The 13,174-nt window shown below is 42.3% G+C and overlaps 1 protein-coding gene across 5 annotated transcripts in view; it reads right to left on the bottom strand.

The window, feature by feature from the left end:
- The window catches only part of Wdr60 (WD repeat domain 60), a 76,195-nt gene that overhangs the window by 41,634 nt on the left and 21,387 nt on the right, over positions 1–13,174 (bottom strand). For 2 of the 5 annotated variants that reach the window (XM_023712917.1, XM_023712915.1), the window contains exons 6-8: positions 10,396–10,451; positions 8,507–8,561; positions 4,067–4,132 (exon numbers count right to left, since the gene is read on the bottom strand). The exons of 2 other annotated variants lie outside the window; for them this stretch is intronic. In XM_023712917.1, coding sequence (XP_023568685.1) covers positions 4,067–4,132; positions 8,507–8,561; positions 10,396–10,451 — 177 coding nt within the window. The remainder of the gene's footprint in view (positions 1–4,066; positions 4,133–8,506; positions 8,562–10,395; positions 10,452–13,174) is intronic. One more of the 5 variants, XM_023712916.1, reaches the window with a different exon arrangement.

Below are 13,174 nucleotides of genomic sequence, written 5' to 3' on the forward strand. Positions count from 1 at the left end.
CATGTCTGCATCTTGTACAGCAATTAACCACTAGGAAGAATGTATGCAATGTGTTAATTATTGAAACTGTCCTACCAATTTGGTTTGAAACTGTCTCACTGCTATCTGTTTCTCAATAAAATTATGGGGGGGGGGAAGAAAATAAAAAAATCAATATAATCTATTAAATAGACAAAAAGGAAACATCACATGATCATATAAATAGCTGCTAAAAGGGCATTCAGCAATATTCAGAATCCATTCATGATAAAGTTCTCAGCAAACAATATAAAGGGAACACCCTCAACTTGATAAACGACAACAAATCGAAAATTAATAACACACTCATTGATGAGAAACAAGTTTTCTTACCAAGATCAGAACAAAACAAATATACTCCTTCTCACTGATCCTTGTCAACATTACATGGGAAGCTCTAGCTAACGCAATAGGACAAGAAAAGGAACTGAAGTTATGCTAATGGTAACTGAAAAGGAAGGAAAAAAACTGTTCCCAGATGATATGGTTGTATGTGTGGAAAATTAGAAAGAATTGACCCCTCCACCAAAAAACCCTCCTAGAACTAGAAAATGATTATAGCAAGTTTACAGGACAAAGTTAATATGTAAGTCAATGAATAAGTACAATCTGAAATTTAAACATTACCATTTATATTAATAACTCCCAAACCTGGGTGCAAATCTAACAAAATATGTGCAAGATCTCTCTGAGGAAAACTACAACTCTGCTGAACAAAACCAAAGGACCAGATAAGAGAAGAGATATTTCATGTTCATTGACAAGAAGAGTCAAGATTGTCAAGACATCAGTTCTACCCAACTTCATTCCACACGTTCAATGCAATCCCGATCAAAATCCCAGTAAGTAAATTTGTAGATATCAATAAGCTGACTCCATAGGTTGTTTGAAGAGATCATAAAAACCAGAAAAGTCAACATCCTATAAAGGAGAAAGACAGCTGGAGATCTGACACTGGCGGGTGTCAAGACTCAGTGCACAGCCACAGCAATCATGGCAGCATGGCACTGACCAAAGAGCAGACAGAGAGCCCCAAAATATACTCATGTAATTACAGTCAGCTGTTGCTGCACAAGGGTGCAAAAGCAATCTCACGGCGCAAATAATAGTGCTGGAACTGCTGGCTGGCCACATGCAAAAATAAGGAAGAGAATACAGACACAGGATTTTGCTTTACAAAACAAACACAGCACGGATCACAGCCTGTGCAGAGAATGCAGTGCTAAACCTCAAGAAGATATAGCAGGAAAAAACCCAGATAATTTTTAACATGGTGATAATGACTTTTTAGATGTAAAACAATCCATGAAAGAATGATAGGCTGCAAAAGGGATGGTCAGATATCTCAGAGAACTGAAGTGCCTGCTTAAGCAGGCACAGGGACTGGGGTTAGATCCCCAGCGTGCCGGCGCCTCCAGGGTGCACTGAGATGCAGACTGAGACTGGGCATAGTGGTGTGCACCTGTAATCTCAGCTCTTGGGAGGCTGAAAACAGGAGGATCACTACAAGTCTGATCTGTGTAGTGAGACCCTGTAGACCCTGTACTAAATACATTTTTTTAAAAAATAATACACTACTTTGTGGAAGACAGTGTCAAGGCAGAGAGGAGAAAATCACAGACTGGCAGAAAACATTTGTGAAAGAAATATCTGATGAAAGATGGCTATCTAAACACAAATAATTCTCGAAACTCAACAGCAAGAGAATAAATAAGCAGCTTAATTAAAACATGGGCCAACAACCTTCACATAGCTCTCAATAAGAAAGATCAGAGACAGAGACTAAGCACAGGAGAGGATGCTCTGCATCACACGCCACGGGGGTGCAGGTTAAAACAGGAGGACACCAGGATGCATCCACCAAGATGAGGAAAGCCCACAATGCCGGCCACACAAGGTGCTGGCGAGCACATGGGCAGCAGGGCTGCAGGGGGATGCACAACACGCAGCCACAGCGAGACATCAGGCAGCGCCCCACAAAACCGAACAGTCTTTACCAAACAATCTAGCAAGTATGTTCCGCGGTACCACTGAGAGGAGGAAAAAATATTTCTGTCCACACAAATACCTGCATGCAGATGTTAGAATGAACTCTATTCACAATTGCCCAACTCCAAAGGAACCAACCAGGGGTCATTCAGGAGGTGGCCTACCCTAACAATGGAATACATTCAACCCAAAAAAGAAGTGAGGAAATCAACCTATTTACTACTAAGTGAAAAGCGCCACGGCACCCTGGGAAGGCACCACCCCAAAGAAGGCAGATCTGCCTCACACCTCACAGACCCCACAAGGCACATAGTCACCCAGGATCAACTGTTCTCACAGGTGCAGATGCCTAAATTTCTTTCTCCCTCTGATTTCACACAGATACCTGAAAATCATTATTTATGGTAGCATCAACTAACAGCCTGAAGCATGTGGCTTCTAATTTATCTGTTTAACTCAATTCCCCCACCTTCCTTCAACTTGGAAGCCACACAGGATTGAAAAGGCTGCCTCTACCCACAGGAACCTCCCAGCCCACACCAGGTATGCTGGTGCATGCCTATAATCCCAGCACTAGGGAGGCTGAGGCAAGAGGATTGCTGTGAGTTCAACACCAGCCTGGAATATACAGTGAGTTCATGGCTAGCCTCCTGAACTACATGACAAGATCCTTCTCCTGTGATACCATACTTCCCCCCAAAATGAGATCTAACTAGAGATCAAAAATGCCATCTCCAAGGGCCAGCCAGATAGCTCAGCAGACTAAAGAGCCTACTTGAGTGCAGCAGGTGGGGTTTGATCCCGGTGTGCTGTGCCGGCCCCGCCCCAGGGGTGTGCTGAGACAGGGATTGAGACTGAGGGTGGTGGCGCACACTTGTAATCCCAGCACTTGGGAGGCTGAAAACAGGAGAATTTCTTTGAGTCCGACCTGTGTAGTGAGACCCTATAGACCCTATAGACCCTGTGGACTCTGTCCTAAATACATTAAAAAAAAAAAAAGCCATCTCCAAAAAGCCTATCCTTGCCTTACCTGGCATTACAGAGCAGCCATTGAGCAAGAGAATAGAGAAGTGAAATCTTCTGCATGACCCTGACCATCCCAACAGTAATGACAAGGTATTGATTACAGTTGGGTCTATTTTTGGTTAGCTCTTATTCCCAAGGGAGCACGGGCTGCACATCCATGTCTGCAGTCAGATCTGTACCCCCTACCCCACAACCAGGCACAGTCTCTACTCAAGGGGGACATTTAGGGGCCTGCCCCTTAGCTCAGTTCTTTAAGTGGCTGCTTCAAGAAAGCAGTCAGGCTCAGGTTGTTTTGGTTCGATCCCCACAACTCAAGCCAACCAAACCTGCCCTGAAGGCATTCGGAGCTAAAAAAAAAAACAAAAAAAAAAAAAAAAAAAAAACAAAAAAAACCCTTCAAGGGGGACATTCAAACTGGTGCAGACAAAATTTATGTTAGGGTTGTGGCTACCCCTGTGTCTTAGTTACTCTTCTCTCGTTGCTTTTTGCTGGGACAAATACCCGACACTCAAAATGAAGGAAAGAAAGGTTTATTTAGCTCACAGTTACTGGAGGTTTCAGTTCATACTCAGCTGGGTCCAACGCAGAGCAGCACAGAGCAGAAAGCAACCTTTCATGCAGTGGCAAAGAGCAAGAGTGCAAGGGAGGGATAGCAGCAGCTCAAGCAGCTAGCTTCTCTTCCCTCCTTACATTGTAATGCAAATTACCTGCCCCAGGGTAGGGGAAGTACTCACACCTATGGGTACTTCCCAATACTTACCCACCTATGGGTAATCCCAGCAGTACTAAAACCCATAATCCCAGCCTTGGATCACACATAATCCCAGTGGATCATGAGTTAACACAAACTCTAGAAGTCCACACCCCATGACTGCATGAGGCTTTGGGGGGACAACTAGACACAAACCATAACACCCTGCATATCTGTCCTACTGTCTAGAGGGAATAATAATGATGCCAATAAATCCATAAGTAACACAAAGGGTATACTGGGGTGAGACCGTGAACAGGTGAAAAGACAGGCACTCCTTACCACGGCTTCTTCAGCGCCCTGTCCCAGAGCTGACTTCCCCGCAGCCAGGCCTTCCTCATGGCTGTGCTGGAGGACAGAGGACAGCTACGTCAGCATCAGCACAAGCAAGCACACAGAAAGCCATCCCCTTTCCTCCCAGGAGGTGCTATCCTTAGCACTGGGGGTATACGCTGTGACACTCAGGACTGGCCGGTGAGCAGCGCGGCTCAGGGAAAATGACTAAAACTCTCTGCACCTTGGTTGTCTTCTTTAAAAAGTGAAAATTATAGTACATACTTCATAGTGCCAGCGAGAAGACTGAAGAGAATGATGCACAAGAAGTGATGCAGACATCACTTGCTGCTGGCACTGGCACTAGGAAGATCTGATACCCAGGGACCACAGCCCAGAACAAGGCGGCAGCCCAGAAACCGACGGCAGCACAGAGAGGCTTCGTGAGGACAGGGATTCTCCATGGGTCCAGACAATACAAGGCATCGAGTGGGCTCTCCACATGCTAAAGAACTGAGCCAAGATAAATTTAGTGCTGATACCATAAAAGACAGGACCTAATTGCAATCATAAGTCAGAGATCAAGGTCCCCTTCTGTTGGGAGACACAGGAAGCTAGGAAATTGATCAAATGTGTGTAGGTGGAACTGGGCCTCAGTGCCTAAAGCAATCAAGATACCTCAGTCCTGAGAAAAACATCCACCCCGTTTGGTTCCCAGTCAGCTATTAGTCGCTAGGCAACTTTGCATCATGCGTTACTAACTTTGCAAAAGTATAAATAAAGGATGATTTTGAGGTGGATTTTTTTTTTTTTTTTTTTTTTTTCTGGCTCAGGCTGCCTTAAGGGCGGGCCTGGTATGGCATGTGAAACTGGGGATCAAACTGGTGGTCCACTGCACCTGACTGAGTTTTGCCTAAGCAGGCACTTTAAACAACTGAGCTAATCAGCAAGCCCCCAAAAGATCATTTTGTTGTGCAGGTGAGTTAGTCTTCCATCAGGCAGACTAGTGACCACCTAGCCCAGCTCCTGTCTTTTTGTCTTTCTCATCCTTGCTACCATGTCTCCCCAGGTAGCACTGTTTGCAGTAAGACCAACGGATCCCTACACCCTTTGGACTCTATCTCAGGAAAAATGTGCCATACACTTAACTCTTCTTGAAAAAAAAAAAAAATCAAAAAATCTAAATTTTTATATGATTTGATGTTAAAAGGCTCCTGTTTTACATTTTTTGGATCATAAATGCTATTAAAATTAATGTCTTTTTTTAACTTTATTAATATGATTTCTAGAATAGTTTAAATTATAAGTATGGTTCACCTTATAATTCTAGTGAATAATTCCATTCTGGAGTTTATAGAAAAAATTAAGAGACATTAAGAAAACAACAACAACAACAAAAAAACCCTACCACTTCATCCAATAATTCCACAAGTCTACTTCAAGAATCTATCCACTGGCTGGCACACACCTGCAATCCTAGCATCTAAGAGGGTGAGACAGGATGATCACTGTGAGTTTAAGACATCCCTGGGCTACAAAGTGAGTTCAAGGCCAGCCTGAACTGTATAGTGAAACTCAGTCTCAAAAAGAAAAAGAGCGAGAAAAACAAAAGAGACAGGGAGACAGAGACAGAGAGAGAGATGGAGACAGAGACAGAGACAGAGACAGAGACAGAGAGAGAGAGGAGAAAAAGAAGAGAAAGATAAATTAATTTACCCACAAGAATAATGAAGCATCCCCACAACTCAAGCCAGCCAAACCTGCCCTGAAGGCATGCGGGGTTGGGGGGGAGAATGAAGCAGATCTGGATCGTCTGAAAGATTTCCAAAATAAAGTGGGAAACATGCATTACATAGCACATTTGTAAGTAAAACAAACTCCCAAATATACATATTGACATATAATCATAAAAGATTATAGCACAAGAAATAAAAGCTCATTTTTCTGAGGTGATATTATGGCAGGCCAAGAATGATCTGACCGTGTGTCCCACACCAAATGAATGGGGCACAGGCTTCCCCGACCAGCCCTCTTCTGTGCAGCCACCTGCTCTGTGCTCATGCACAGGACACAGCGTTACTGTTTGTGTCTAGTTGTCCCCCAATGCCTCATGCAGTTATGGGCAGAATTTGAAAATTAGTGATTGATTCATGATCCAAGGCTGGGATTATGGTCAGAGTACTGCAGGAATTATGGGCATGGTGCTACACCCAGCCTGGGGCGGACAGCCTGAATGTAACATAAGAAAGGCAGACTTGCTCTCTGTAGCCATTGTTGCCATTACACCTCCCACTTGCTCTTGCTGCTTTGCTGTTTTCTGCCACCATGAACTGTTGCCCTCTGCCACATGCCACTCTGAGTACGGACTGAAACCTCCATTAACTGTGAGGTAAATAAAAAACCTTTCCTTCCTTAATTTTGGGTGTCAGGTACTTTGTCCCAGCAACAAGAGAAAAGTAACTGAGACAACAAGCACACAAAATGTAGCACCACAATGCTGTATATGATTATAAGATCAGAAGTGCCAATAAAAAAAATCACAGAAAGAAAAATTAATCTGCAGAAATAATTCAAAAGAAGTCAAAGTATGGTTGCCACATTTCATAGTAACAAAACCAAAAACTAGAAAAATGGTTTGATGATAATCAACCTCCAGGGTATACTATTTTATAATTATTATGTAATCATTATGAAGATTATTCTAATAATTGTGGAACGGTATAAAGTAATGAAGAACATGGAGAAACGCTGACACACTAAGTGATGAGAACAGCACAGTGTGACCCTGACATGAGGTGTTTAAAGGTGAGAGCAGAAGTGTGAGGAGACGGATGGCAGGTCACACTGGTACAACCACGAGTGCTTGGCACAGTGCGCACAGGAAGCCTTCTCCACCTGGCTTCTTGGTGGGAAGATTCTCAACACTAACATCATTTCTTTGCTTGTTATAGGTCTATTCAAACTATTCCTTCCTAAGGCAGCTTTGTTAATTAATGTCTCAGAACTTGTCCTTTTCATCTAACTTGTTCAAACTGCTGTTAGCAAGCAAAGGTGTGCTATTCACAATCCAAAGTAGGATGCTAAGCCTTATCATGGGTTGTCTACTTTACCCTTCAATTTTGTCAACTCTTTTTTTTTTATGTATTTGTGTGTGTGTGTGTGTGTGTGTGTGCGCGCGCGTGCGCGTGTGGCCAGCTCAGCCCACCAGGGGGCGGGGCTGGCTGGCATGTGGTGCTGGGGGATTGAACTGCGGTCCCTGTGCTTTGCTAAGCTTGTTGTAAGTAGGTGCTTTAGACCACTGAGCCATCTCACCAGCCCAATCAACTCTTCTTATATGTGGGGGATCTCACTGGGTCCACGTTCATTTGAAGTGCCACTGCTGCACTGCTGCACTGCGGATCTGGCCATTGTGCAGTGTATGTCTCTCCCAACACTCCCTGCTCACCTGATGCTAGGACAGCCAATCGCTGGCTCAGGGTTGTGTCTGATGTTTTTCTTTGTTCATCTTTTTACTTTCAATTTGTTAAGTTTCCTAATCTTAACTGAGTCTTTTTTTTTTAAAAAAAAAAGAGAATACAAAATGGGGAAAGAAATATTAGAAATGATACAGAATTTTACAAAAACAAAATAGCAGGAATTCAACAATGGTTGTTGTATTACATAAACTTATCTTCAAATTAGTTGTACATTGGGGCCAGGGAGATGGCTCAGTGGAATAAGCACTTCCCTGGCAAGTGCAAGGGCCTGAGCTCAATCCCCAGTTGCAGAAAAAAAAAAAAATTAGTTGTATAGATTACCAGATATAATCATGCAAAACTGGTTTTAAAAAAGAGGAAATTTTAAAAAAGAAAAAACTTAAAAATATTAACTGCTCCATTCAATAGGCCAGCAGAAATCAAATGCACAGGGCTGGCCAAATGGCTCAGCAGATTAAAATGCCTGCAAGCAGGTGCAGGGGCTGGGGTTTCAATCCCCAGACCTGCCATGCCAGCCCTGCCCCAGGGGGGCACTGAGACAGTGATTGAGACTGGGCGTGGTGGTGCACACCTATAATCCCAGCACTTGGGAGGCTATGAGTCCAATCTAGTGGTGAGACCCTGAAAACTGTGTAGGCCCTTCCCTAAAAATACATAAAAAAATTTTTTTTTAAAAAATCAACAGTACAGGGGCTGGGGAGATGGCTCAGTGGAATAAGCGCTTCCCTGGCAAGTGCAAAGGCCTGAGTTCAATCCCTGGTTCTGAAAAAAAAATAAAAAATAAAAGAAAAAATAAAGAAAAATCAACAGTACAATTACCCAAGCCACCTGCATATACACCTACACATGCCTTCTTCCCTCACGCGAGTCTGCTGTACCTCTGCAGACCCTCATGCAGCTCAGCCGCCGGCAGCCAAGCACAGGGCTGCACTCGCATATGTCCGCCTGCCTGGCCCTACACATGCAGCCTTACCTTCCTTCTTGAGTCTTTATCTTTCCCATTACTTCTTACTAAATTCTCCATGTGCCTACAAAGGAAATATGATCAAAGTCAAAATTTACTTCTCAAAACTAAGACATTTTCCACCTCAGTCAAGGCTCATAACAAAGTTTAGCTATGATTAAAACGGCTGTAGGTCGGTAAGTCACGGCTTACTACAATGTGAGTGCTAAAGCCTCTCCACATTTTTATTATTTCAGCAGTAATTCAAGATAGAAAATATCTTGAGCACAAAAAAGAATGTATTCTAACTCTCCATGGTGAGTATAATCACTATGTACTATAAACATGTACTAATAAAAAATTAATTAAAAGAAAAAAGTAGGTGTTTTCACAAACTTTTATGTGTACAAATGTCTATCCTTTAAGGATTCTAAAATTTTTCTAATTTTAATCAATCTTGAACACTATTTTATCTAATATACGGTATTCACATTTCTAAAAGAAGTATCTGGGGCTGGGGAGATGGCTCAGAGGAATAAACGCCTCTCTGACAAGTGCAAGGGCCTGAGTTCAATCCCTGGATCCACCCAAAACAAAGAAGTATCTGTGCTAAAGTTTTTTTTCTATTTTTAATCATATGCTTCAGTTGATTCTCACCTTTTATAACTCACTTTCACAACACTCCCAGGCAACACTGGTTACCAAATCCACAGACTAAAGCAAAGCTTTTCACTCTAGCAGACTAACATATTACGATAGAGAACATGACTCTCCAGGTGTAATCCCTGGCTTTGTTCAAACTGGTAAACACTCGGGAAAGACCTTTAATGTGAGTTTTCCTATGTGTGAGAAAGAACTACAAAATAGTGTTGTAACAAACTCAACTCCAGGGCTTGGCCTGGGATGTAGCTCATTGTTAAAGCACCTGGCTGCTATCCCTAGCACTGCTAAACTAAAAGAAACCCTGGAGCTCATGGGATGAATTTATACATGACTTTAATATGTATTCCTCAAAATTAAATGTTGGCATCATTATTTTACCGAAAGGCCTTCTCATATCACAACTGAAAAGCAAACATGAAATCCAGTCAAGGTTGGCAGGATCTGTTCCCACTGTGTCTGCCGCTGTCTGAGGCTGTTTTTCCTTGAGGTTTGCAAACTAAAAACGCTGGTTAGTGGGGATTTGTGGGCGCCTTACACTCACTTGTACCTGTAAGAGGGAGTGAGCCCACTCCAGCTGCTATAGCTCCAGGAAGAGGAAGAGGCAACCAAGTAAGTTATTCTCTCCAAAGTGCATACTGGTTCTCCAGTCACATGAGCAAATCTTTAACATACCAACTTGCAACAAGTCTTACGGCTTACATCCAGGTGTCACCCCCAAACCTGATGTGCTCCTCGGTGGGGAGACTGGATTATGAGTATGTGACACTGGATCAACCCACCGACTGCTTCAGCACAGTTTTGGGTGTGGGTGAGGGGCTTTCTGAGGAGGGAAGACTCGTCCACCCTGGGCACAGGAGGCCCCCGCCAGCAGGCTGGCAGCCTGGGTGCTTCCTCCCTACCTGCCAAAGGTTTCTTCTTCACAGTGCCCGCTTGCTGTGTTGTCCTGCCGTGGGGCCAGGCAGCCACGGGCTGAAACCTGTACAAACCATGAGCTAAAATAAACCTTTCCTCCTCTAACTTCTGAGTGTCAGATATTTTGTCCCAGCAACAAAAAAGTAACTATGACAGGAAGTTCTAATGTCTTCTAGCATGCCAAAAGGTTAATTTGAAGGGGTTAGATCCAGAAAAAAATAAAGTAAAACTACAATTTATTTCTGTTTACTGGCTAAAATTAGGCCCACTAAGAAGAGCTCATTTTTACAGCACTCTGTGAGAACTGTGCTAGGCTTAACAGCCAACAGAATGTGTGTCCTTACTGGCCGCTAGTCCCATCTCTTCTCGCATGTGCACCTCGGCTTCTGTGTTCACCACTCTACAAGAGAGAGAAACACGTCCGTAACCACTAAGTCATATGCAGTATGAATTAAGCATAATTATTAAATGCTATAAAACAGGAGTAGACTCCAATTTTAACAGTACCACCTACCCTACAAGTATACTTTAATAACTGTTTTACTAGTTAGTTACAGTAAAGTGGTAACTAATATTAGGAAACTGAATGAAAATATATTAAAGGTAACTATAAGTTATCTCAGTACGGGCCGGGGAGATGGCTCAGTAGAATAAGTGCTTCCCTGGCAAGCACAAGGGCCTGAGTTCAATCCCCAGTTCTACAAAAAAAAAAAAAAAAAAAAAAGCTGTAGATCTCACATGTCTTTGTAACAGCATGTAACTCAACTGTGTCCCAAATTTTCTGATCAAGGAGATTATGGGGCCATAGAGCAACGTGATCGATGATGTATTGTGTGCCTAAAGAGAGTAACCTGGAGAAAAAACATTCTCTCAGGCTTTCACAGGGAGCAAATTGGTCAAGCAATGGCTGTGACTCATCCTCATGCCTGACACTGAGAAAGTGTGGTACAGGGCTACAAGATAAATCCTGAGGGGACTTGACTGACCTTATCAGATACAAAAGTTACATTTCTTGTTATATAGGTCTTGCTTTATCTTGGTCTTAGCCATCCAGCAGAAAAGTATAAAAACGAGGTATATAAAGTAAAGCCATACTAATATGCTGAGCTATGAAAGGCTCAAGTCAACAACTTCTGTGGATAACCCACTACTGTTGTGGACTCCTGGACTGTGTTGGATTGTTCTGCTGAATTCATGCACCTATAGTATTTAGATGCCAATACAATACCCATCTCTGACAGGACTAAACAAAAAAAGGGGATACAAAGGAAGGACCATTTTGTATCTGTATATGCAGAATAGTTAGGATAGATATACAGCTACTTTCCCTTAATTCAATGAGAAGAAAGATTTGTACTAATAGTGTTTGGACAGGACATCCTGTCTGCATCTTGTACTATGGATAACCACTAAGAGGATAACAATGTACAATGTATTAATTATTGAAACTGTCCTATTAATCAGTTTTGAAATCTTATTGCTGTTTCTCAATAAAATAAAAAATAAAATAAAATTTCAAAGCCATAAAAAAATAAAAATAAAAAATAAATTATCTCAGTACTACAAATTACCTTGGTATAATTCATTTCACATAAGACACTATTTTACTGATCAAATCTGACTAGTTCCTCACATTTCCTAAAATTATGAATTTTCAAACACAGAGTATAGCTACTTCACAGTACCATGCAAAAAAATAAATCAATAGTCTTTTCTTGGATTAGGAGCTGTTCAAACTAAAAGTATTAGATTACAAAAGAGGCTCACGCAGGTACAGCCTCAGTGCAGAGTGTGTGCTGCTCGCGGGTGAGGAGCTCCAGGCCACCCTGCCCAGTGAGGACACAAGCCTTGGCTGCTCTGCAAGGAGGGACATGGATCGCGTCACTGTGCTCAGCTTGGCATGGAGCAGCTGGTACTGAGCCCGGGACAATCACTGAGCTACCCCCAGTCCTTTGTAAACTACTTACCAGTTCAATTATTTAAAATAGGACGACCAAAAATTGCCTATTTTTTCATTAATTTTTTTAAGGTAACAGGAAATATAAAAACAGTAGTTCTATCACATGTATTCAGTACAAGAACTGACGTCTGCCTGAGTCATTACATAAACAAATGTGCTGCCTGAGTGATGCGCAGGGTAAATTATTAAGGGCTTAAAACTTTTAATGTAGACTTATGTTTTGTTTTGAAACAGAGTCTCAGGCTGGAGAACTAGCTCAGAGGCACAAGCATCTGCCTGGCAAGTGCAAGGGCCTGAGTTCAATCCCTGGTTCTGCCAAAAAAAAAAATAGTTTTGAGTTCAATCCCTGGTTCCACCAAAAAATAAATAAATAAAATAAAAAAAGAAAAAGCAAAAGAAGAAAGAAAGCAGCATGAAGAAACAGAGGGATCAAACTGCACAAGCTGCAGAGTAGATAAAAACAGAGACACCAAACAGAGTCCAAGGAGGTACTAATCACAGGGACAAGGTCACACGCGTTAGGTTCTCTGCGCTCCAACAGTTCCTGTTTGTATTCTGCTCTGCTTAGTTCTTTGGCAAATTTATACTATAAACCTGCAGAAAGTCATTATTTTGTAAGTTACATACTTAATTTCTACTTTAAAAATATCAATTTCAGGCCCGGAAGTTAGCTCAGCCATCAGACAGCTGCCTAAGTACCTGCCTGGCAAGTGCAAGGTCCTGAATTCAATACTCTCCCCAATCAAAGAAAAAAAAAAAAAAGAAAGAAAGAAAAAGAAATCAGGAGGCCAGGGATATAGCTCAGGAGCAAAACACCTGCCTGGCATGCATGAGGTCACGAGTTCAATTCCTAGCACCAAAAAAAGAGAGGGGAAAAAAAAGAAAGAAAGGAAGGAAGGAAGAAAAGAAAAAGAAATCAACTTTCACAGAGCATGCTGCCATATTCCTATAATCCAAGTGCTCAGGAGGCTGAGCTGGCTACACAGCAAGTTCAAGGCTAGTCTGGATTATGATGCAAGATCTGTTGGGTTTTTTTTTAAAGCTTTTTTTCAAATGTTAAATTTAATAATTTTACAATATCTTTCCAGGGCCAGGGAGACAGCTCAGTAGAATGCTTGCCTGACAAGCGCAGGGTCCTGAGTTCAATCCCCCATACCGCAAAA

Source organism: Octodon degus, unplaced genomic scaffold (assembly GCF_000260255.1).
Source record: "Octodon degus isolate 3935 unplaced genomic scaffold, OctDeg1.0 scaffold00027, whole genome shotgun sequence".
NCBI classification, from domain to species: Eukaryota; Metazoa; Chordata; class Mammalia; order Rodentia; family Octodontidae; genus Octodon; species Octodon degus.